Below are 26,892 nucleotides of genomic sequence, written 5' to 3'. Positions count from 1 at the left end.
CTAGACTTTATACATGTCTAGTTACACATGTCTAAACTGAGAAGAGAAAACATGCCAGATTTGATACACTGAAATCCAGACCACTAAAAACCAATCAGGGCATAACACCATGTAGACATATAGAACTCATGGTGATTTATAAAGGACAGAAGAGGAGGAGCTTTACAGACTCTGTGTGGGCACTTCTACCACTTTCTAGGACACTGAGCAGCCTGCTGGCTGAACATCCAGAAATGCTTTCAGTTGCTGTGAAATCTGGGAGCAGTTGCTAGCCTTATTCATTATATATACTTATATAATGTTCATTTTATGTATTTAGATACGTAACCAATAGGTCAAGGGAAGTGGTTCTCCCCCTCTACTCTGCTCTCGTGAGACCCCACCTGGTCCATCTGGGGATGGGTATCCTGCTCTGGGGTTCCCAGCATAAGGCAGACATGGACCTACTGGAGTGAGTCCAGAGGAGGCCATGAAGATGATCAGAAGGCTGGAGCACCTTTCCCATGAAGACAGGCTGTTCAGCCTGGAGAAGAGAAGGCTCTAGGGAGAATTTATCGCAGCCTTCCAGTACCTATAAGGGCACAAGAATGCTGAAGAGGAACTTTTTATAAGAGCATGTAGTGACAGAACAAGGGGTGACAGCTTCAAACTGGAAGTGGATAAGTTTTAAATAAGATATTAGGAAGAAATTCTTCACCAGGAGAACAATTGAGGGACTGGAACAGGTTGCCCAGAGAAAAAATTGATGCTTCACCCAAGATGCCCAATCCCTGGTAGTGTTCAAGGCCACACTGGATGGGGCTCTGAGCAACCTAGCCTACTGGAAGATGTTCCTGCCTATAGCAGGAGGGTTGGAACTAGATTCGGTTTAAGGTCCCTTCCAACCCAAATCATTCTGTGATTCATATATGACAAAGTATTAGGCTGAGTGGTATAAGACAACTCTCACAATATTGGATGTCTAGAACCATAGAACAACTGTCAATAATCTCATATTATTCTGTGGAGTAGTAGATAATGCAGTCATTTATTCCTCTTCTTTCTCTCCCCCCCACCAGGTGCACTGAAATGCAATCAACAAACCTAATGATGGCTTTTACCACGCCATGCTTTTTCAGAAATTTGTCTTCTTGTATGTCTTTCTAGATCTAAAAACCATGAAACAATCAAAATCAGAGGACTAAATTAAAAAAAAATTAAATTGTACAGTCACAATCTTTTAAATGTCTGAAGAGAAGAGGAGGTAGATCTGTGCCAATGAGCTCCAAAACCAGGGCCATGCTGAGCAGGAAGCACCTCAAAGGTAGCATACACAATATGAAGCAACCATAAGAACTGCTGATCACTGCAGTCTGTCTTTATTCATGGCTGCATAAATACCCTTCTCCCTTGGGACATGCCATCTGAAACCCTTACCTGAACACAGACATTTCTGTCCTTTCTTTGAGGGACACTATTCTCTTTTAAAACACACCAGGAAATGGGGTCACGCTCCCTTTTATACAATAGCCTAATGGCTTGAACACTTGTTCAGGAAACAGGAAAAGTGGGTTCCTTTCCTTGCTCTGTCAGAGGGGATCCAAGCCTGCTTCTTCACCTTTCTGGGCATGTCCTATGCCTTAGCTATAGGCTGCTATGTGCAAGACAGCACTCTCCAGCCTTCCTGTTGAAGCTGTCCCAATTACTACTCATTAAAAAATTGGGGGTCAGAAACAGACTGCCTGCTCTCTACTTGCCTGCAACTTGCCTGTCTCCAGACATTAACATACACATTAAAGAGTCATTAGATCAAACAGAGAAGGAGACTTAATCATACAGCAGCAAAGGCAATAGCTTTCAGCATCATAGCTGTTAACTTAGTCACATGAATTTTACTTTAAGTGAAGTCTTTAGATCCAGTATAAAGGCTACTGCTTTAGGCACGTCCACAAAGCCTAAAGTTCAATATCCAATATCATCAAATATCCAGCAAGACAAAGTTGCCTATAGAGATTGATCAATTAGCTAAATGTGAACAAAAAGTAATGGGGGGGTACATCAGCAAAAGAGCCATTGAATTCACTTCAAATATTATTTTGATAAAAGCTACAAAGCTGATTAACACAGTCCCTGGGAATTCAGAGATGTGATAGTGAATGTTTTCTGAAATCTATACTGGCAAGAAAGTTCATCTCCCAGAAACAACTGAGTGATTTCACCCAATCCTATGGAATTTATTATAACTCAATGAACCAAAAACCTTTGAAGAGAAAAATGGGAACAAAGAGTACAGGACATTTTCAACAGAAAATAACATTTTCTAAAAAGACAAAGGAATCTTGCTGCATTAAATGTTCATATCAAGTTAAAATCTGCACAATAGGAATGCCAGAAAGACTGGATTATTTACACAGTTCCCAAACAAATTTTCTTTAGGTACTACAAAACACACTCCCAATATTTGAATACCTGTATGTGAAACCATATGTATATCCCCAGTTTTGCTGATTACACCCCCTAAAAGCTCCTTTTGGGGTTGAGAGGGTGTTTTTTGCCTATGGGTGAGGTTTAATTTCTGTGATACAAGTCCAAAAACACATTTGATTTCTTTTTCCAAGCCCTCAGCAAATGGACCACATCCCGAGATCTCTACAGATAGGATAGAAGATACTGTATTTTCCTGCACTCAGACATTTTCCCATTGCTTTTTGTTTGCCTTTGTTATGAATGCTAACTATGGGACTCCGTAGCATCCCTCACTACTACCTATCTTCACATACCATCATCTCCAACTGACTATTGTGAGCCAGATCAAAGTCAGTCATCTTCATCCTCTGGCTTCTGTGCCCACTTCCATGACCTGAGACCGTAAATCTATCAATAACTTCCAGCCTAGCTACAACAGAACCATTTGCTAAGTGCAAGGGGATCAATAAATTAGATCCTAAGCCCAGTTCATTACTATTTCAAGTTAACTACAAAGGGATTACTTTCATTTAGCCCAGTACCTATACAAAATAATAGTGTTAACATGAACCAATTATTCTTATTCAGGTTCAGTTCCCTCTCATGTTATACAGGAGTTTGACTGAACTGATTTTAACTGGAGCACCAATCAATATGATCCCTTGTTGTGGTGGGAGATGCCAGCCATTCAGATGCATGAGAAAAAACCCTTCAAAATAGATATAGGAGTAATATAAACATGAGTGGATGCAAAAGGGATTTTCAAATGTTCTTTTACTTTGTTCATGAATCTCACAAAGCTGCTATGAATCTGGAGTGGGGGAGGAGAAAGCACAAAAATATTAATCAGTTACTTATCTTCTGACATGTTCTAGATCAATGCCTGGCGCACGTGCAATTGATGAAGTATGGCATTTGCCACAAAAGCTTATTTAATCTTCCATTCCCAAATTGACTAGGGAAAACTAGCACCCTTAAAAATTAATTTTCTAGGTGCAGGGTTTTTTTCTTTCAAATAAACAGCCAACATTGTATAGGCTGTCTGTTCTATTTTGGAAAATGTTTTTTGTCTGAGAAAAGACTGATCTTAAGTAGATTATCTATGGACTATTTCCTACTGCTTTTTGTCTCCCCTGCAGTATCTTACTGCCAGAGTTTAGTAGACAAGTATAGTCTAGGTTCAGCTGTTTTATTTCTCATTTTATCAGTTCAAACTGAGATAGCTCACACATCTGTTTTATTTCTGAGAGCATTGCAAAGGAAAAGCATCCAGCTAATTCTAATCAAGCATAAACTTTCCTAAAAATAACTAAGGACCTAACGAAACAATTGTTTGGAGGAAATGAAAGTGTGTTTAGAAACTCAAATTCCTCTATACTGTATGTCTGAGCTGTTCCAGTTTGAATGTCTTCCTGACAGCACAGATCAGTTGCTCTAAGATGCTGTCCCTGGAGTCAGCACACTGAAACTATAGCAGGAAATCCAGGTATTAACATCATACTATGTGCTAATTATAAATCATCATTTCACAATCTGACATTATTCACTTCTAACCTCTTTTAACTACATCACGTATTTGCTTTCTAATCAGAGTTTGACAGGACAGAGTGTCTGACATGAGACAGTGATCTTTTAGTAAGACAGCGGTTCAAAGATTGCAGCTTTTACGCATAGTAACAACCTTAGTTTGATTTGCTGTTCCACAAAGAAATTGTAGAGTTTCTTTAAAAAGAGGAAAAGTTTAAATAATTTGAAAAGCTTCAAGTTCCTGACTTGCTTTCTAGTTTTGGTTTCTTCCTTGATGTTAGACGTTAGCCATCTTAACTTGTCTTGCAAAATTTCTTTCCTATAGCTATGGCTTCTGCAAGCATAATTTCCAACTTTTTACCTTTTTATTTTAACATAGCCTGGAAGTTTTATCTAGTGATTACTACAATGTTTCCATGTACGCAGTCACTTGAAAATGGATGGACATTTGAGCATGTATGGTATGCAAACTTTGTTACTTTGGTTTGATTTTTCTTAAAATCTGAATTTTTGTATCATATAGAATACTGAAATATCCTACTGTATCTCTCCGTTCCAAAAGTCCAAAAATATTTTTTTTAAAGCACCATCATTTTTTTTAAACTAATTACATACTAGATGAAAAGAAACTAACAAAAAGTCCACGAAAAACTTTTGAATTCACACTTTCATGGTAAAAATAAGATTTTTTTTCCCAGCAGTATCTGTAGTTTTTCTCCAACTTCAACTAGATGAGAATGACTGAGGCAATAATCCTTTTCTTACAGGCTTACTAACATGAAGGACAGCATGGATTACTGTTACTTTTTGAAATGTTTTAAATACCCATTGTGTATCCTGTTTTTCTGGCACTAGACAACTTCAGAGCTGCCAAGACTTGTCATTTATTTTATCTTAATAAAGAATCAATAAGCCAAATCTTGACTCCCAGCAGCTGATAATTTAGGATTACATTTTTAATTTCCAGCTGCTGTCTTTTGTCTATCTGGTTGTTATTTTTCATTATTATTTGCTCTTTTCTTTCTGTGACAGTAAATCCTTCAGATATGATTACCAATTCAGCCGTTTGCCTGTTTGCTGAATAAGATCTCTTGCTATTGATTACCATAACGACTAAATCCTACACAGAAATGTCACTGGTCAAAAAGCCAAATACCCATCTATGCTCAGCAGACCTGCAGAAAGCCTGGCTAAAATAGACCAAAATGGTTCTGGAGGCTTAAGCAGGTTAGATGAGATACAGGAATCACGTAGGTAGGACAGGCTTTGCACGATCTGGCTTTGCAGCTGAGAAGGCAGCGAGCAGAAGCGGGGAGGCTGGGAGCATACAAACCTGCACATCGTAAGTCCCATTTAATAGGACAGGCCTCTGGGAATTGATGTCCTGCAGTACCCCTGAAAGCACAGTGCGGTTGACTTTCTGGAAGTCTTTGGAGTGGCTGAATTGCACCATGTTGTGGAGAGCCAAAATTTTAGTGTCGAGCTCAGCATCCTGCCTGGTGCGGTTGTGCAGTCCTAGGTGGTACTTGCGGAAGTGTTTGATGAGATCTGTGGGGTCGTTCCCGTAGTAACCGTACCCACAGATGTTGCATTTGAAGTCCTGAAGCTCTGGAGACAGAGGCGCTGTATCTGGATTATCATTTACCAACAAATCTGCTTTTGATTTGTTCAGCCTTAAACCCCCATCTGAAGGCACTTGTGGGTTTTTTGAGGCCATGGGGACCGGGCTTGAGCCTTGGCCATCGTTTTGACCACTTTGCACTTGCACTGTTTCATCTGAAGCTTTTGGCGACATCTGATGCTCCTCATTTGTCTCTGCTGCATCTCCTGACGGGGTACAGACCACATCTTGGGTGTCATCTGTATCTAATTTTTGAGGAGACTTCAAGGGCTCACAGATTCCCCCAACAGCTGGAGATGAGAAAGCCAGCATATTTCTGTCTGTCACCTCATCATGAGGGAAGGATGGAACATTTCCTCCCTTATTGTGGCTTTCATAATTGAAGCCAGCCTTTTCACTCAGCACTGAGCTTTTCAAGTCCTTTTTAACACTGGAAGATGGCTCTTGGACATGCATGCAAAGTTCCTCCTTGTTACTTAACTCTGCCGCATCACCCTGGTCAGTGTTTTCTTGCATCTGCTCTGCAGAAAATTCTTTTTTCCTTCCAGACTCTTCACTTTCAGTACCTGTAGACTCAAGGGTCTGTACCTCACCTTCACTAGCAACGTTTCTTAGAGGGGGATTCTTTTTCCGGACCATATCTACCACAGAAAAAGAAATAAGAAAGGGAAAAAAAAAAAAAAAAAAAAAAAAAAAAAGAGAGAGAAAAAAGAAAAAAAGAAAAAAAAAGGAAAAAAAAACCTATAGAATTATTCAAGATATACAAGATATGTAACAGATTATAAACCTGACACTTTTAAAAGCGTTCTGAACTATACGAATCTATTGAGTACATCAGCTTTTCAGAAAATTTTTGTTGAACAGGTTTTTAAGCTATGCAGAAAACTTTTAAAAATTAGCAGACTGAGACTAAACTTAACTAAAAAGAGAACTGTAAAGAACCTAAAAAACCACTTCCATGAGAATCAGTGAATTGCAGGTTTCATTAACTTTTGGGATGATAATGGTCTGGCAGGAAGAATTTTAAATTAATACTTCTTTTAAAATAATTTTAAAAAACTAAGGGGAAAAATAAACTTTTGATGTCTAATGTTCATACACAGTTCATTCACATATAACATAGCTTTGCAAAAATAGACCTAAAAGACATAATCTTAAGTAGAACTTAAACAAGTTATTAGGAAGAAAATAGATTTAGGAGAGTAAGTACTTGAGGTTTCAGAGAAAGTATTTTCCTAAGCAGGTATCAGTTTCCATATAGCAAAAGTTCCCCCTCCTACTGCCCATAAACTTCAAACAGGATTATACGGATACTCTAGAGTCTAGCCCCACAGTCCATTATTCATGTAATTAGTTCTATTTGCCAAACAAAGAAAAACTAACTTTATTAGGAAACCCATTGTCAATAAAACTTTACAGGCCTGGATCCAGACATTTGACATCACTGTGCAGCTGAGCCAGGATCTGCCCTGAAAACACCTGGAATCCACATGGATCTCATCAGCCAAACCTTCCAGTCCTCCTTGCAGACATAGCCACTACTGCTAAATCTGCAAGTACACTTCCAGGATCCATTTAAGAAAGCTGAGACAGGACAGCAGTAAGGATCAGAGAGAAAGGGGGAGTCTGCCACAGATGAGTTAGCTGCTTTCTGAACAGGGGGGTTTATGGAAGGACAAGCAGACACACTATGCAGGTACTAAGTCAAATTCCTCATCCACTTCACCTTCCCCACTCTATTTAAGAGAAAATATATATATTAAACTCCCCTGCTTTCTCAGCTGTGTGGTTCTGGATTTGATATTCATCACCAGCTGGTTTGATCCATTTGTGTTCACATGCTAACTGTGGGCAGAAGACAGATGTGCCCCAACATTTCTATGCTCTTAATCTCTGCCAATGCTGTATACAGGGATGGATGTTTCTCTTTGCCAAATTGTGTGTGGTCTGGTGGCAGCAGTCTGCAGTACCACACATGAGATGTGAGCCACAGACTCAAGTCTGAGCCCCCCATTCCCAGGCCAGCCCTGGCCCAGCCCTACAGAGGCACTGGAGATAGACATTGCTCTGCCAAGAGAGGACCACCTGGAGACTCCGGGAGCAGCCCTGATGTGCTCCAAATGGTGCTGTATCCAGACCTTTGAAAGCCATGGACGACCTTCTCAAAACAGTACTTTGAGAAGCAAGGCTGGGGACAGAGGTTAAAAATAAAAGAACAGGCATCTGTACATCCTCTTATTTAGATCTGCTCCACATGAAAGGGCACTATATGCTCTGTTGATAAAAACAGACAACTTCTTAGGGGAAATGTTCAACTTGTGTCTTGGGCTGGCTCTGTTGTCTTTGTGGTTGAGCTGATCCACAGGCAGCATGGGCTACAGCAAGGCAGCTTTCACACAGAATGCCAGCTTGTGTTACAGAAATTTTGACACTCCGTGTGGTCTTAATAGGTTTCTTAAATGCCTACTGCAATGTCTTACTGCAGAAGACACGTATGCTTGGGAACCAAATGTCTCCCCTTCAAAATCAACTACACCTACCAGGGGATGTGTGAACTAAATTGGACAATTTTTTCCCCAATAACTTCTGAACCACAAAGTCACTCAGAACTCAGAGAAAAGAAATATTTTCTGCTGTGGTAAGAGAACTATTACAATAGACTCAGCCTACTAAAACAACATGTAAACATATATAATTCAAGGTATAAAGATAGTCATCAGCCTTTCATCAGTCTCACTTCTCTGTGAGACTCCATGAATGCTCTTGGTTAACACACACTAAAGATATCTGTGAGTATCTCTGATAGGTGTTCAGCTAAGTATGTACTTTTCTCCTGGTTACACATCCCAAACCATTTTTAAAATAACTTCCATTCAAATGCAATTCGTGGCAGACGACAGAGAAAGAAGTCCTGACTGCGCAGTAAAGAAAAATCAGAAATCAAGAAAGTAAACATCATGACTGTTACCTCAGTCAAAATTAAACAAGACTAAATGCAATGTTCTAAAATGTTTTTGTTACAGATATTTTTGGCAGATAAGGAAAGCTTAGAGATTTGCTATCTTCATGACAACTGACAGAGAGAGTCAGAGAAAAGGACAGAAAAAAAGTCCCTTTAAAGAAAAGAAAAGAAAAGAAAAGAAAAATCTAGACTCTCTACAGGCTAACTGGACAGTAGATCTAGCTACTTTAGTTCTAATTTTCCCAATACATTTGTGAGTCTGGGTTGTTAATGCAGGGGGAAAAAGGAAACAGGAAAAAGTTCCTACCTAATGGAACTTTTTCATGCAACATTCTACATTTGGAGAAAGAAAGGAAAGAAGAAAGAAGATAACACTGACTTCCTTAAGCTGAATTTAAAAGTATTTTCCCTTCTTTTTTCTTTTAGCTTTTGAAAAATCATCTGTCATTTATTTCATATCCACACAAGGGGACAGTAAGAAAAGACACAAGGATTTTTTTGTTGTCGAAATTCCACCACTATCATTTTTCAGAGACCTATTATGTAAATAAAACTACATTTGCAATACTCCTAAATTGAAGAAACCATCCCTTAGCAAGTCATAAGTTAGATACAGAAAGAATATAGCCACTCTGAAATTATTATCTCTAAGACAAATAACAGATTGCACAATGTTTTATTGTGTGCCAAGAACGTTTTCGGTTAACAATTTCACTTGAAAAAATAGATCACATACTTGTAAAATCATACCCAGCATTGACTTCATAAGGCATGTGGCTTTAGAGTGCTTTTTACAATTATTAATTCTATTAGTCAACTAGCAGGCGGGCTAATGCAATTGTCTTAGAAGATGCACGGAAGACACAGAAGACATTTTGAGAGCTGATCTGTATATCTGCAAAACAAAACAAAAAAAAGGTTTTCCTTCCTAAATTATGCATTCAAAATATGGTGTTCACTTAAAAACATTATTATACCTATTGTACATTCCCATGCATCTATTACTAGACACTATACAAATACAGTCTGCTGTTCTCTATTTCCCTCCAACCTGAGAAATCCCATAGCTCTCTTCTCCTCAGAAGGAGCTCCTGTTCCTGCACGCACATGCACTCACACAAAAAGACAAAATATATCTCAGAGCTAATGTTTACCAAACACAAAGTCTAAAACAACTTTAAAGTAACTGTTGAAAATGAGCTGTAGAAAGAAAGTGTCTTAAAAATTCACATGCATCATCATAGGACTGGCCTAATGGGATAGTTAATGGCATCTAAATAACTCCATCAGCAGTTGGAAGTTAACCTCTGCTGGCTGCCTTGTGTTCCACTTCAAACAAAATTAGTGGTGTTACTTTCATTGTTAGCAGACAACTTCCCACACCTCTCCAGTGCCATTGCAATAGTAAGCACATTTGCTGGGTGCTAGTAAAGAAGCCAAGTGAAGAACAGGCTTTGGGACCTGGCTTTTCAGCACTGAAAATAGTGATCTGCCCATAATAAAAGAATTACTAAGCCTGATGTGAATGAAAGGACTTCTCGAGCTAAGGGAATTTTGGATAAGGCCCAGGTTGCAGCTATATGTACTTTCCTTCAAAAACAGGCAAGGCTACTCTATGTGGTTCATACATCTGCAATTTTCTGTTCAACAATCACTCACATCAGTTTATCCCTGGAAACAAAACTTCTTCTAGATTCAGTTTGTAATTCAGAATAATGAATTACCATAGTGATTACTGAACTTCTTAAAAAAAAAATTATGGTAATCAATAGTTTCATACTAGTGGTGAAGATAATGGCTAATTACCTGCTGATCACCAGCTCCCCAGCAGGTCACTGCTGTTGCTCATTACTTTTACTGAATGTGATGGCTTGTCATCAAAGCCTATTGCAACAGAGTGGTTGTTGCCTGGTGCTTGTGCTGCAGGTTTAGGTCAGATCTTAGTCATAGGCTCTTTTTAACAGAATAATCCATCTAGAAATATGTTTGCATTTTATGAGATGCCACTGACTACTCTTTGTACAAGTAGATTCACAAGCAGACAAAGAGCAAATTGAGTCAAGGGTATATGAAGACTGTGATATTATCAGTCAATACGCTGCAGCAACAAAAAATTAAATGAAAATACACATTTATATTCAACAGGCTCAAGTAGGACATCTTTGTTAAGGGATAGTAAAATTAATACTTTTACACTCATATATATTACACACCCACACAAAGACATATAATGCACATACGGCGCTTGAACATCAATCATTTTCCCAGAATAATGCAGCAAAAAATCATTAACTCTCAGTGTCTCAGCTTAATATATGTGTAATACTTACCTATCTCACAGGAGTGTTGTGAGGCTTAATTAATTAGTGACTGTAAAGCACTTTGTGATCCTCTAATGAAAGGTGCTACATAGCACAAAGTATTATTAAAATCATTAGGACCACAAAAAAGCCCTGTGGAATTCCAGCCTACACTGTCTGTTGGGGTTGGGAGTGATCTTATTATTAAAAAGAGACCATCAGACTAATTTTCATAATTTTTTCAAGATTTTTTCCCCATTTGCTGTTGTGATAGCACGTTAGTAACTAGAAATTTAATCTTTATCATCTTAATAACATACACTCATGTAGTTTGTTACTGCAGGGCTAGAGAAGGGAGCAGTGCTTTTGGCATTCATCTGGCTTTCCCTTTTAAGAAAAAAAAAAATTTGAGAGATTGAGAGACATATTTTGACACCTTCCCACACTCCACTCCAGCAGGACAGCCGATCATGTGAGATCGCAGGATACTTGCTATAGCTACATGGGAAAATGATGCTGTGGTTTTAATTTCTCTCCTTTTTAGACTTTTTCTTTCAGAAAAGAAAAAAAAAATAAAGAAAAAAGAGAAGAAAAACAGAAAAAAAAAAAAAAACAAGATGCAAAACAAAACCCAGTTTATTACACATATTAGACTACAAAGTCTGTCTGCTGTTCTTCATATAAAAACCCCTAAGTGTTCAAAGCACCGGCTTCTATCAAGCACATAAAGTCCTAATCAATGCGGAGCCTCCTCCCTACTCTCCGTACCACAATCGAGCAGCTGTAAGGCGCACGAGGCCAGCGAGCTCCTGTTTTGAGACTGAATTTCTGGGAAAGCGTCTCGGCGGCGGCCCCGTCCCTGGGGAGCCACCGGCACCCAGCCCGCCCTCCTGGGCAGCCGGTTCCGCCAGGCTGGCCCAGACCTGCGCCCAGCACAACCTGAAAGTTAACGAGCTCATTACTACAGCCCACGATTCAAAGACCTGCCATGTTTTCTAATTTAAGTGTTTAAAAAAAATATTTTAAACCCCTGGAAATAACACTGGAAATTCCAGGTGAAATTGCTGAAATTACTGAAAATTAGATTACATTAGATGCAAACTACCATAGACTCAGACACAGAGGTAGAGGACTGGCCAAAGCTGCTGCTCTTCTACCTTCCCTTCTGGACACTGCACAATGAAATGACAGAAAAGAGATGTACAGCTTCACATCCCCACCACCTCTGGCTGGGACACAGAGCAGGAGGCAGTCACACACAAGGCTTCTCTCCCACTTTTGCTCGTGGTTCTCAGAGCAAGCCTGCCGGCAAACAACCAATACATGGTCCTCCCTAACTTTTCTCTGCTGAGAAGGGAAGGAAAGAACAACTCCTTTTATGTAAGGAACCCAAGAGTCAGGCTCTAAACTGTGGGAGGGCAGAATAAGCTTAATGACAAGCAACTGCCTCTTCAACAGGACCACCTCCTTTCTGCTTTGGCATAAGTGTCTTCACACACCATACAGGACAGAAGATGTCACAGCTCTAAGCAACTAACAAGTTAATTCCAAAGGAGTTTTTAATCTATACATGTTTTTCTGCAAGCCCTCAAACTGCATGTCCACTCTTTCCTGCCTGAAATTGCTAAGGTAGAACATGATTCCTTGTATCAGTAAAATTAGGCAGAATCAGACATTGCAATTAGACAAAATGAATCTTTTTGATATTTTATACTCCACATGCTCCACTGAAATTATGATAATTTCATCAATCTAAAAAGTGCAAGAAGAAAACAATATATTAGTAGAAGAAGAACACATCATATTAGTAGAACAGCATTACAGCAAAACACTGTTGTTTTTTCTCCTCCTCTCCTATTCCTTTGCATTTTCAGGCTAAACTCTTCAGTTTAGCTCCTGATCACCAATTTGTCGAGGGCTGTTTGCAATTTTTTTGTCCTCAAAGTCAACAACAAAGAGACAAGTGAAAAGAGCTGTGGTCTGTTCAAGCTTGCTCCTTCCCATTTACATTTACTTTCCCAACATGATCGTTCTCAAATCTCTAAATGTGCACTTCTGGGCACCTTAAATCCTGTTCAGCTACAAAGTACCATCACCTTCAAACAACTCTCATCAGGTAAATCTCTTATTAATTCACACTGAATTAATTCACAATGATCTTTTCTATTACCTTATGCTTCAGAGCACAGCACACTTCAGTAATCATCTAGCCACTGGAATAAATCTAACCTTTTCTATGGGTATAAAGCAGACACTTGGTCATTTCAAAAGAGTTTAGGAGTGGCATTTCAAAATAGATTGTTTAAGCCCACTTCCAGGCACTTATTTCATTTTAAGCTCACTCCTGTGGTAATCACACAGACACTTTCAGGAGAAACTGAAGTCAAAAGGTAATGTATCTTAAGAGGTGACATGAAGGAGAATTGTATCCTATCTTGCAACCAAAATGAAGAATTCTAAACCTGCTTTTATTTACATGTCCCTGAGCACAGCAGGTTGCTGTTCTACATTTCTTACTGGCCTGCTGCAGAGAGCTTGTTCCTACCTGCCCTCCACTGCCATCCATCTAGGATGGGAGAGCCCAACAAAGCAGGATTCACTTTGCCCAGACTTCCAATCAAATACCTAAAAGCACTCTGTACACATGACAACTAATTAAAACTCAACAAAGCTTGTGAAACAGGAAAACTAACATCATTGCCATTTTATGGATAAAAGATATTATTTACAGAGAAATTAAAAATTCAAAGTGTTCAAGGCAACATGCAGGCAGAGCTCTTGGCTAGTGACTGAACCTAGGTTCTCTAGATGTCAAGGTCCATATCCCTCTCCTGTATGTATTTCAGTAAAGAAAGCATCAGCCTAGCACTTGGCAAAAGGCCAACATCCCATAATTTAATAAGGTACAAAAGGAGCATCTCATGCAAAAATCTAAGTGCTCCAATTTATCATGACAGTTATGGGATAAGCTGACATTTTATTTGTATGTAAATTAGTCTCCAAAACAGCATTAAAAGGCCGCACTTTCAGAGAATATTATGCCTTTGCTTCTCTGTTCTGCATTTATCTAAACTCAGCTTTGTATATTAAAAGTAGTTTAATTTTTATGTATTGATGCTGCTTTGCATGCTCCCCAATCCACTGTTATTGCACCACGGAGAGAATCCAGCCTGATTTGCTTACTGCAATAAAGTAACTGACTTCTGCCAGGACTGACACCTCCTATGAGAGCCCTGCCTGCCATCCTCTCCAAATCTTCTGGTTATTCTATTAATTATCTGTTGTTACACTTTATAGGATGCAGAACATTCTCTATTAGATGAAACTGGAGGACCATTTAGTCTGGTGTTCTCTTTTGGAGATACCAGATCCTTCAAAGAAAGTTCAACTGCCTTTGAATAGAATCATCGACTTCTGTGAAAAATAAATTGCTCCTAATCCTCAATGCTTAAGACAGCAGCTTACTTTCTGAAGAGTAAGAGGGTTTGTAGGCCTTAATTATATCTCAAAATTTTACTATTTGTTTTTAAAGAAGTCTTATATATCCCCATGTCCAATAAAAGTGACCAGAATTGATGTCAACATTGCAATGATCCTGGTATCAGTGACATCTTATAGCTCTCACTCTACAATTTAAGCCTTAAAAAAAAGAAAAAAAAAAGGAAATATTTTAAGTGTTTAGAGTTTGCTTTTTGTCAATGGAGTCGAGTTTTCCCTTAATCTTGGACCAGCAAGAATCAAAGACCTCCTGGGCTGATGGGGCCTTGGGCACATCTATCACATCTATCACATCTATCACATCCCCACTGTTCATCTGGTCTTAAGGGCAAACAACCACTATCTTGCCAAACTCTTCTAGTAGGTGTGGCAATCTCATATGTTTCAATTTCTTTTCAGCCTGAGAAACCTCAGTGTTCTCTGTAATCCAAATGTCCTTTGAAGACAATGGGAGTTTAGGGTTTGCAGATGACTCAGAACTGAATCTGAGTTGAGTGTACTGGCAAAGCAAGCACTGTGCTACCTTCAGATGAAGAGTGAGGAAAGAAGGTGACCTCCTGGCTCCTAGGCAAGAGCAATCAGGTATGGGTACAAGAAATGACTCATTTGTTCTTTTGCATTAAGAATACAATGGACTGATCCTATTTCCCTTGAAGGTAATGGCAAAAGCCTCACTGACTGAGAAGCAAGTCTGAGATGTGCTGTCCCTTTCTGCCAGGTGAGATCTGTGATATGAGAGGAAGGCATCAGAGTTCCCTTGCCCAAAACCTCAGTCAAATGGAACCATAAATTACTTGGGAGAAGAGGAAAAGATGCAAGGGAGATAGAGGATGGTTTTGGCTAGCATTCCAGAAAAGTTAAAATAATTTTGTTTCCAACTAGAGGCAAAATCCTCCCATTTGAAAAGGGATTGAAATTTCAGAAACTGGGAAGGAGGCAGAAGTCTACAGCCTAGACCTAAAACAGTAATATTAAATCATCACCGGAGAGGGCATTATTGTAGTACTTTTCCAGCCAGACCAGAATCAGGATGAACATGAGTTCGCAAAAATGTCCTTAATTTTTTTTTCTTTTAAAAAAAAATTTGGCAAGAGTTTCCAGACACAAGTTACATAGGTAAGAGAGGGCAACCAAGGGCAACCGGAGTTGAGCCCACATACATCAAAGCAGACTCAGGCTTTGGGTACCCATCCAAACTGAGCCTTCAAAGGTTCTGATGTTGCCCTATTGTTTAGCTTGAATCTTGTCTAAGCTTGTTCAGGAGAACCCACATTCTGAAGTATGGAAGAAGGGAAAAAGAACACACATTTTCCAAACTGCGATTGCAAAACAAAACAAAAAAATGTAAATCTACCTGCTGCAGGGTAATACTGGTAAGCGTGGCTAGCTATTGTTGCTCCATGCTTTTCAATTTCCATATATTAGCATTCATTGCCGACATTATTAAATCCAAAGTTATTTGGATGCTTTGATCAGCAAATTGAACCTTGAGTCTATATATGATGTACCTATATTCACATGAAGTTTACAAAACTATTCTATTTCCCTATTTTAACTTTTTTCCCCCCACATGCTGTGAGTTTCCATATATCCCACAGCCATACATTCCAAACACAGGCTATTTTATTTAGTAATTTATTCAAGAATTTAGATAAAAAGAAAAGCAATGGAAATTGTTTGGCAATCTCTATATAAACAGTTCCTATACATTTGGGTTGAATCATCCAGCAATCACTCATCTTGACATACCTGTGACAGATAAAACCTTCATCACCAATATGCCTTCTTGACTTAGAGATCAGGATACAGGGGATCCATATTACTAAATCTCATTTACTGTTTATGGCTATCACAAAAATTAAAATCACATTAAACATAAGCAAGTCAGAATTTTGGCACTGTTTTTCCACTCAGCACAAATAACCCCACTCTCCATTGTGAATGGGGGAGAAACAACAGCAGTGGCAACCACAACAAAAGACTGGATTGTGTGTTCTCTACACAAAACAGAAAGCTGTGCCTATTCAAGAAACCTTGGCCATTTGTCAGAAATTACAGAACTGATGTTGAAGCCCAATATTAGCTCCAGCCAAAGCAGTGGTGAATTACCTTGCCATTCGAATCATCCCTATTAACAAGGAAAGACTCTTGCAGCACGTATCATATGGTCCTCATGCAGACTGAGAAACAGAGCCGCTTTCTTAAAAAAACCCAAAGTAAAATACATTAAAAAAAAGACCAAAGTGAATGCAAATAGATTCACTCTGAGTGGTTTGTCTATTATTTGCCCTTTTTATCTCTTATTTTTCTTTTGAAGCTGAGAAATGAAGAGAAATGCTGATGAGAAATGCTAGTCTTCCAGCGCTTCCACCTTAATCATTTGTTATGAAACGGCTTTAAAATAGTAGCATTTTTCAGAAAGGCGTAAGAATTGAGAACATGCATTCGCTGAGGAGCATGATCTCTGTTTTACCCATTTCAGTTCTGGTCAGAAAAGGGGGAAGGAGGGCACAGAATAAGAAGACTCCTTGATACTCTGCTGATGTGGCTTTGCGGCAGCTTCGTGAGTGCTGGCAACCCTTTAAAACTGGCAAGGGATGCCAGCGCCAGCCTGCTGACTGCTGGATGAATATATATAGTGCAAATAATGCTGTTCTTGAATCAGTTTTTCCCAAACTCCCACATAAACTTTCCATGGGAAAATCTCATAATGCCTGCATAAGTGATTTTATGAATCTAGCTTTCAGCTTTTGATAGAAGATTTCTTACGCTACTGGCTTTGATTCTTTATTGCACAAAGGGGTGGTGCCAAAAGCCCTCACATTAGCCTGGACCATGCAGACATCAGAAATTTAATTTAAACATCAGTAATCTGCCAGGATCATAAAACACATACAAAAAAAATTTAATTTTTTTTCCCCTGGTAGGTAAATATGAATTTCAGAAACACGAGTGCGGCATAGGTGGCAGAATCTGCACGCAGCAACATAGAGACAGAAACTAAAACTACCAATGACAGTAGAAATCTTCAGTCTGAAGAGACGAACAGAATTGAACAGTTGTTTTATTCCTATTGAAGATGTATTTTGAAATAAGTAGGGCACTATATTTCTTTTCCACAAATAATGCACCTGAATGTTTCTTAAAAATATATATATCACTACCTCTCTAAAGGTTACAGAGAGGTACAACCACAGATTACACTAATATTTCCATTCTCAAAAATCCCATGTACGCAAGCCTTACCACATTGCTCCTGTCTTCCTCCTCAGAGCTGCCTTCATGCCACCTCAATTTCCAATTCAGTACCTCACTAGTTTTAAGAAATATCCAGCAATGATGTTGAGCTGATTTGTTGCACTGGGAAGTATCTCACAAAGAGTGAAAGCTTTTGCTGTGTTTTCACTTATAAAGAAAACAACTATTAAAGCAACTTCTGGGTTCACTGGCATTTCGGAGTCTAAAAAAAGACCCAAAACTACTTGCAGAGGCTACAACAGTACCTTCTTTGAAGTAATGTTGCAACTTGTGCAAAGGAATTTGGGATGTACCTGAGATCTGAAGGTGTGGACTACAAATTAACACAGCCAATTAGGTGGAGAAGCTGAGAGTCCAACATGGATGGGGTGAGATAACCACAACTCATAAATAAAAGGACGGGCAAATGTGAGCCAGTTGGCTGAGTACAGATCATGTCATTCTGCTCATCTAGCTGCTGCCCATCAATAATCTGTTGCTGCTTGCTCTCCCCATGACAATCAATCCAAGTTAGGGCTGCTTCTAATTTTCCAGTCTATGAATAGCTGCAGAACATCCACAACTGCTTTTTCAAACAACTCAAGAAATAAATGTTTCATCCACATATCAGCATGCAAATTCTTCCCAAAAGGGGACTGTAACAGTTTCATCTGATAAACAACAAGACATAAGGCTACAAAAGTGAACTTTGTACCATTAACAGTCAGGAGGACCCCACAACTGTGACAATTCTGTAGAGAATGTTTCACAATAGATGTAGTCATCTTTTAGGGATTAGTATTAGCTATAAATTTCTTACCCCCTGAAATCTGGTACAACCGGATTTATACAGCAAAGATGCCTTCCTTTGAAGAAGACAAAGATGAAATCACAGCCAATTAAATTTAAGCATCTCTTAAACAATTCTTTTGTTAAGCAGTATGTATTGAAAGAATAAGAATACATGAGAGAAATTAGAAATTATCTTCATAATTTGGCCGTGGCTTCTCTTCTTGTGAGCAATGAGAACAGCCCAAGATCACAGATAAAAACCTTAATGTCAGAAGACATTCATTCGTACAAGCTCTGTATGTAGATAACAAGATGAGCATATATATGCATATATGACCTAAAGAACTCCTTTAGGTCATATATGCAGTAAACCAATATATTTGTAAAGTATGTGAAGTACTTGGGTCTTCTCCAGCATCAAAATCTACTCATTAAACCAAACATAGACTCAAGTTTCTTTTAATAAAATAACCTTGTTAACACTGAATCCCATATCATCTTGCTAGGTGTTGGCCTATTAATAGAAAAATAATTCTCTTTATGGCTCCCAGAACTAAAGAATCAATTTGATTTCCTATCCTTTTACACCCTAAGTTGTTGAAGCTCTGGATCTCCTTTGAGTATGAAACAAAAATACCCAAGAGCTCCGCTCATAACCCTCACGCTTCATCTGCCCACAGCGGAATCCACAGCAGTTGCCATTTTGCCTGCTCACAAGATGGCACGCTTGTCTCACTCCAGCTGCACAAATAAGTTTGCATTACACTCACAGCACCGGGGATAATTAAAGGTTAGGCACGGAGGTGGCAGCAACACGCTCCCACAGCAGCAAGGGCTCCGGCAGGGCTGCAGGTCTGTCTGCCTGTGCTGGGCTGCCTGAAACACCACCTGGGCAATGACCTGCTGCTTCTCACTTCCCAAACTCTGATGTGGGAAACACTGGGGGCTTGGAAGCTACAAACCCCAGAGGAAAAAAACGTGGCTCCTTAAGCTCAAACTGAACTTTGTCTACATAGAATTCTACTGGCCTCTGAGCTAAAGGGAACTTGAGTAATTCATGAGTACACTGTAATCTGGGCAACAAACACACACTTGATTAGACTCTAAAATTACTGAAAATTACCATCTCCCTTGCGTCCTTCTAACAGCTTGACATATCAATGCCTAATGTCTCATTATGTTTCAATTTGAATCATGACTGTAAATCACTGGAAATACACAAAAAGAATGAGACGTCAGATCTGGGTGAAAAAAATGAGGATGCATGAGAGACTGGACATTAGAAACTTTATGAAAATATTAAAATCAGCAACTGAAACATCCTATAAACTGAGAAATGGCAAGTCCACTGGAGGTAGTGGAATAAAGACCCCATGCTACACTCATCACAAGTAGAGTTAAAAGTTGTTCCAATTTAAAGAAATATCCTTTTTTCTTTTTTTCCTTTCTTTAAAGACCTATGTGGGCAATAGGAACATAAGAATATCATTGTAACTGTTGATTTCATTCACATTCACTATAAAAGATCTATCAAAACAGAAGAGATACCACCTTTTATTTCAACTGCAGAAAGAATGCATAGTCAGGGACTTCTGTTTACATGGCAGGTAAGTACACACATTTAATTGTGCACACAGGCCCTTCAAGTTAACCTGTGTCCTTTATACAGGTAACCAGTTGCTAATAATTTTTTGCAGATCCCTGAATTCTGCTCTGAGTTCACAACATCACAAGAAAATTTGATCTTTGAACCCAGCAAAATGAAATACATTTTAGGCTGTACTGGAACTGGCATGTGACCACTGTAACTGAGGTTCAAGAAGTGAGGAAGTGTCAATGGTTTAGGCATCAAGATGAGCAAAAGGCAGACCATATGCAAGCTCACACTGCCATAGCAATGCTGTGCAAGATGGAAACAGTGAAGCCACATGAAAGCATCAGACAGTTCTCACTGCCAGTTAAACTGCTTCCTGTAATTATAAATATACAAAGGTTAAAGTAAGAAAATTATTGCAATGCACTGATAGAAAACGAATTCTCAAATACTCAAAAGATTCATCAACAACAGTCTATCAGCATAAGATACTGTGGCAACAGTCAGCATTTCTGAAGCAGACAGCCTGGCACTTTATTTGCTTAGCTACACGAGAAAAATCCAACATCATATCGTGGGTGCATCCCAACTGTGGGATACTCTTCTGCAGCTCCCAGCTCCAAATGCTCACTCTGGCAACATCCCGACTGCGCGTCAGAAAATCTGCTTTGGCACCGTTCTCCTCAGCATTTTGGACTCCATCAGTAGAAACTCAAGCGAACAGACAAAACGCAACATGCACCATCCAGATTAGAACTGCAGAGTCTGGTCTGCAGGAGACAATCAGCAACTGCTCAGCACTGGCTTATGCTTCCTACAAGCACTCCACCTTTCAGCAATACTGAAGGGACACTTTTTGTTCTAGTTTATAAAGCCATTTTTTTCATTATTATTTCTTTTTTTTTTTGGCTCCCTAAATAGAATAGTAGATGATTAAAATAAGAGAGGCAGACCTATGGTTAGGCAAGTAAACATGGTCTCATAATTTCCTTTGTGTCCGTAGAAAACCAACATTATACACTAATCACTCCCACTCCTCAACAGCCATATCACAGCTATGTTTACACTGTTTTTGTAACATTCATCAAGAAGTGAGCCTGGCCTTGAGGCCAAATGACAAAGCAGAGACTGAAACTCTTCTACACTCTTCTCAAGTCACTTCCTTTCATTTGAACTAGTCCATCAGGGTCTAAAAGTCTTATTTCAAACAGCTGCATCACAGATGAGCTAACAAGACAAATACTCAAGTGTTTATACAGAAAATACTAAGGAAACTGAATGATAACAAAGGTTTTATGATACTTTCAATATAGAGAAGTACTGAGATATACAGAAAACTACTGAAAATTGTATTGAATGTGGGAATGAAAAGTAATAGGGAAGAGTGCGATCTCTGTGAAATAACAATCCTTCACACTTTATTAACAGTGATTGAAGAAGGAAAAAAATAAAGAAAACAACACAGTAGTAGACAACAAATATAAGCCAGCCCAAATCACACTTTAAAAGGCATTATGTCTCAGGCAAAAATTTGAGCATAAATACGTAAGTATTGATGTCACAGATGATACTGCATTAAGAAAGCCATTTTAAAATGTTCAAGAAAGGTTAATTTTAATGAAAATTAATGAAGATATGGAAGATGTGGCTCTTTATGAACATGTGAAGTGAAGCTCATTTAGACTAGAAAAACAATTGCTAGCAGCAGGTAAACATTAGGGAGGGAAAAGCTTAGGATCCAGTTGGCATAAGAACAAATAGACTAGCCATGATTAACTTTGGGCTGAAAATGAGAAGGAAGGGTTTTAACTGACAAAGCAGTGAGGCTATGAAACATCCTTCTACCAGACGCTGTGAAGGCAGAAAAACTCTACCTAATTTTAGGATAAAGGTGGGTCACTTCATAAAAAGGATTACATACTGTGGTTGATGTTCAAAGAGCTACCCATTGCTCACAATTCCCACAGAACTTCAGGACAACATACACAAATCCATTTTTCAGGGTATTCACAGCCTTACCACTATTCCTTAAGAATGTACATGCCAAGGGCACTGTTTCCTCAAAAGCAGTTGGGGCAAAAGTTAATTCTTTCTCTCTATCATTTTTGTTTATATATTTTTATTTTCATAGTGACCTTCTGCATCCCCTTTAAGGCCAATAGCTTTAAAAACATACTATCTTCTGCATTCAAACTAAATACAAGATATGTATTACTTACTTGGGCAGCAGGAATTAACTGTAACACTATAAACCTTTTGTGAAAAAAGCCATCCTTTCTATCTCCTGCCTTACCAGTCACTTGTATGTCTGACTGTGCCATATTTCAAGCAAGCATTGTACATTCTTTTTGTATTTTGAAGCCAGTTTAGAAATTAAAAATGCAATGAGAAGGCAATTCTCAAGCCCTCTATATAGATTTCACAAAAGACACACCCAGAGTTGCCAGCACTGGTTTGCCAGAAGAATCTAACACAGCTACATTTAAAAGTGGGGAAAAAATATGGGTAAAGTTATTTTCAGCAAATTGTGCACAAAGTCTGAGTAGGACAGCAGTCTACAGACAGAATCTGTAGAGATCTGATAGAAATTGATAGATCAAGTTCAGGCATTTTGAGACTACACCTTGCTGGTCATCCAAAAAAAAAAGCTTTTTTTAAATTCTGTTTTGTAACACAAACCATTAAAAGTCAGCATGTTACAGTTTTCAACTGAACTTAATCTCTTTGGATGAAACTAAACAGGTAATGGGTGATGTCTGCTGCTCTCTCTACTGAAGAAAATAAACCTTTTGCTCCAATTCAAAGGGGAAAGAATATTACCTGTCTCCCTGCTCCTTCTTGAAACTATCACATCACTCTAGATTGCTGCAACACACATAATCCACAATGCCAAAACCGAGATGGCTACACAGAGAAACCTGATGTGGTCAAACTGACCAATGCAACTCTTAGAATTCCTAAAAAGCTTTTTATGGGGTTCATTTGGGCCTGACCAACCTTCACGTATTATTTTGGTTTAGCTGTGTAAATACCAGGCCATTTGTTCCAAGCTTCTTCTTCTTCTACACTAGCACAATATATTACTACTGTTTTTTTTCTTTCTGCTGCACTCAAATGCATTTAAACATGTACTTATTTATTTATTTGTTTGTTTGTTTATTTATTTATTTGCAGTACGTACTGTCTGCTAGAACAAGGGCTCTTGGATAATCATTGATTTGGCATTCCCTTCCAGCATTTTGTTTCTGCCTGACATAATACATGATGGTCTTTTTGCCCTTTAAATATAGTGACTTTTTGCTTCTGCTCGTGACAAAATGCAAATACTTAAGATTTCCACCACCAAGCACACAGAGGAGAAAGTAACTCTGACAAAGTTCAAAGGAAAACTTGGTTACATTTCTAATCAGGAGCAGAGCTGTCACTGAGTCAAGGGCAGGGTGCCACGGGCAGATCCAGGATCCAGGATCCAGAATCCAAATGTGCAATTTTATGATGGGTTAAGCCCTACTGGACCTGAAGGGACGCTGCCCAGCCCTTCACCACTGTCTGTGGGCTCAGGCCCTGCCCTCTCCCTGTACCCACACTGGCCAAAAATGCCCTGCTCACACCCCAGGGCTGGCAGGGGGCCAGTCAGAGTGTGCCTTTCAGAGGAACTCAGGCTTGGATTAAAGGAGCTCACTTCTCCTGTGGATAGCCCAGCTCCCATCTCCTTCTCTGCCTTTGCAAACTCAACCAGCACTGGAACCATGTCTAGGAACAAGCCAGGAAAGGGTCACAACACCTGAAAAACCTCCAAACCAAAGCAGTACCTACTCCCCACCCAGAAGGACAACAGAGCACAACAGGGCAGGTGACCATACTATAGGTCCTGGGGCAGGTGCCACACTCCTGGCCTGGCTGATGGCTTCTGCACACTTGCAGCCCACCTTGCCAGCACACAGGGAATACAAAGTCATCCCTGACAGAGCAGAGGAACAAAAATAAGACAGGCCTTGAAGGAACTATGAAAATGTCTCTTTTGAAGAAGAGAGGGGAAAAGAAGATTTCAGGAGAAAATAATCTTTATACAGCAGGAAATACAAGTGCTTTCTTCAGAAAAGTAAAAGCATTATTGCAAGCAAAGTGATTCATTAAGATACATACAGAGGAGGATTATAATGCTCTCCTTGTCATTAAAATGCTTTGAAACTATAGTTCTGTCAGCTACGCTACTGATACTCAGATTTTATATTACCCAGCAGAAGCTATGCTCTAGCTAGAATGTGGTGCACTGTGTTACACAGGAGTTCACACTAGAAAAGCAGTTACTAGTTCACAATGACTATAAACATGTTTAAAATGCACAAAAAACTAACCATACCATACAGAAACCAGATGGAAGGGTGATGAACTGGTCCAAAGAGGTAAATTCCTCTTCTATCCAGGAACCTCCTTTGCTAAGTGAGAATCCTATCTTTGGCTTATTTTTCTACCAAATAAAAAGACTGCTTAAGTGCTGGAAGTCTAATCAATTTTTGTTTCCTTATGTCCACATATGAATGCTAAAGAAGAGCACTATTACAAATAAACTATCCATTTATATTTACCTTTTTACCTGGTAGAAAGGAGTTTTATTTCAGTGAAATTAAGGTCTGGCATATTTTGATGACTTTATGTAAGGCCTTATTAAATATAGCAAAATTCAGGCTCCAAAACCCGGTGGAATTGGCACAATCAAATTTCTACGTGATTTATCAGCTTCACTGTCACAGCAACCAACTTGGTGCATTTCTCTGCTTGGTTCTCTCTGTAAGCTGTCAGGAGAAGTCACTCCATCAAACAGAAATGTAACACTATTTTTATTGCTTATCTTTTTTGCCTTGGGTTACATCAGTAAGTCATCTCCCTCTGTCAACTTGACAAGAGTCTTTTTCGTGTTGACCTTAAAAGGACACAGCTGTGACAACTTTGGTTTGGGTTGGTTTTTTTTTGGTTTTTTTTGTCAGGTTGTTATTTTTCTGATAATAGTTCTCAGCTAAATACTTGTTACTGATAGTCTGGATCTTCATCTGGCACTGTTTTCTACCCCATGAGCAGACTGAGCACAAAGCATTGTACACTCAGCCCCACAGTATCTTCCAGCCCTTATCTCAAGAGGCACTGGAGAAGTTGGAGGTAGATACTATTCCAGCAAAGCCATGATTAATTACAAGAGGTCTTCCAGATTTGATCTTATTTTCTTAATGCTCTGTAATTAATTAATATAAACGTACATCCTTATTTCCACAGCCTTTGCTCAGGATATTAAGAACTCCAATCCCTGGACTCAATCCCCCCTGGCATTTTCTCCTGTGTTACATAAGTAACCGTGGCTGACTCTCTCCAAGTCCCAGCATTTGAAGATCAGGATGAAAAATCTGCTCAGGATTTTAGACTAAGGTAGGAAGAATATACTATGAACTACTGTGAACTTCTCTTAATACAATACCCCAGCTAGGGGATATCTGGAAAATACAAAATCTGAAAACAGCACTTCTTGTTTCTGCCATGCAGCATACAATAAATGCAACACAGTGGTGATTTAAAGAAATACTATGATTTTGTGCAAAATACCTCAGAAAGTAAAGGTAAACAAGTACACAACATATTTAAAATTCATTACACTATTTGCACTGATGGTTACTGATATTAATATAGATTTTAATCACAGCAACTTACACATCGCTATTTTTAACTGTGATTTAAACCGGCAGGCCAAAAACATCAATGTATACGTACAATGAGGTTAAAAGAAATTACATATGTTTTCACAGTATTTCTGAAAACTGAGAACTCAGGAAATAATTATTAAAAGGTAGTAGTTTTACCAAAAGAAGGAGTCTTTCTCTGGATATCGACTTGCGTATGTTGTAGCTATACGCTCTTAATCAAACACACAGTTCAACATCATCTTTTGTGTTTACATATAGTTTTATGTTGATACATAGTACAGATTTCATTCCATGTTTTGTATTTACTAGGTAAGAAAGTTTCGTTATGGTTTATGAAAGCTGGAATTAGTATATACTAGGAATCATTAAAAATCTCTTTAAAGTATTGCTCATCAATTCAATGATGCCTGAGATATGCAGGAAGGTGGGAAAAAAAGACATTTACAAAACCTGTTTTGCATTAAAACTAATTTAAACTCAGAATTACACATGAGTTGATCAGTGTGCATTGTTCATCCAGTTGTTTTGGTTTATCACCTCTAGAGGTAACAAAACCCATTACCGCACACTTTATTTTCATCCATACTACGGAAAAGGAAAATAAGTTTTCTGTTGCCTTTCTTTTTATTGTTTCTGATAATCTTAGTTTGAAAGTGAGAGTCACTGAACAGAATGTAAAATGGAGAACACAGTGTCACTGCACCAGCACAGGAAGCTTCTGGCAGAAGCCAATTCCATCACTTCCACAAACCAGTCCCAGGTGTTTAGATAGCCATTTCCACCAGGACTGTGGTATGACATTACTTAAACCTTTGGCAGCAAATAGGTAAATAAATACAATCAGTACATAAAGCTGTGTAGACTTATACCTTAACACTGATCAAAATCTGAAAGTCCTATTTTAAAAGGTATATATTTAACTCTATTTTTTTAAATGCGCATTTCTCTATTTTAAAGAAACCTTTTTTTGTCCCAAAGCATTAATTATTGCATACCTTCGTTATTCATATTAATTAGTTAGAAGTCCAGCAACTGTTTTAATATATACTGCAGTAGTTTCATATAACATCTTTCAGGATAGAAATATGCTTTAATATACTATAAATTAAAAATCAAACCACATACATGATGCTACCAGTTTTGCTATGCTCCTGCAAGTATCTGCAACATCAGACTATTATGTGCAAGATGATCACAGAAGAGAAAAACCTAACTGGCAGAAT

General features: G+C 38.7%; 1 protein-coding gene across 3 annotated transcripts in view; it reads right to left on the bottom strand.

The window, feature by feature from the left end:
- The window catches only part of TRPS1 (transcriptional repressor GATA binding 1), a 206,694-nt gene that overhangs the window by 158,116 nt on the left and 21,686 nt on the right, over positions 1-26,892 (bottom strand). For all 3 annotated transcript variants that reach the window (XM_066548157.1, XM_066548171.1, XM_066548164.1), the window contains exons 2-3: positions 9,292-9,450; positions 5,306-6,234 (exon numbers count right to left, since the gene is read on the bottom strand). In XM_066548157.1, coding sequence (XP_066404254.1) covers positions 5,306-6,234; positions 9,292-9,328 — 966 coding nt within the window. In that variant the 5' untranslated portion in view covers positions 9,329-9,450. The remainder of the gene's footprint in view (positions 1-5,305; positions 6,235-9,291; positions 9,451-26,892) is intronic.

Source organism: Molothrus aeneus, chromosome 1 (genome assembly GCF_037042795.1).
Source record: "Molothrus aeneus isolate 106 chromosome 1, BPBGC_Maene_1.0, whole genome shotgun sequence".
Classification (NCBI taxonomy): Eukaryota; Metazoa; Chordata; class Aves; order Passeriformes; family Icteridae; genus Molothrus; species Molothrus aeneus.
Note: the sequence above shows the minus strand (reverse complement) of the source record. Positions and strands in the feature narration are given on the sequence as shown.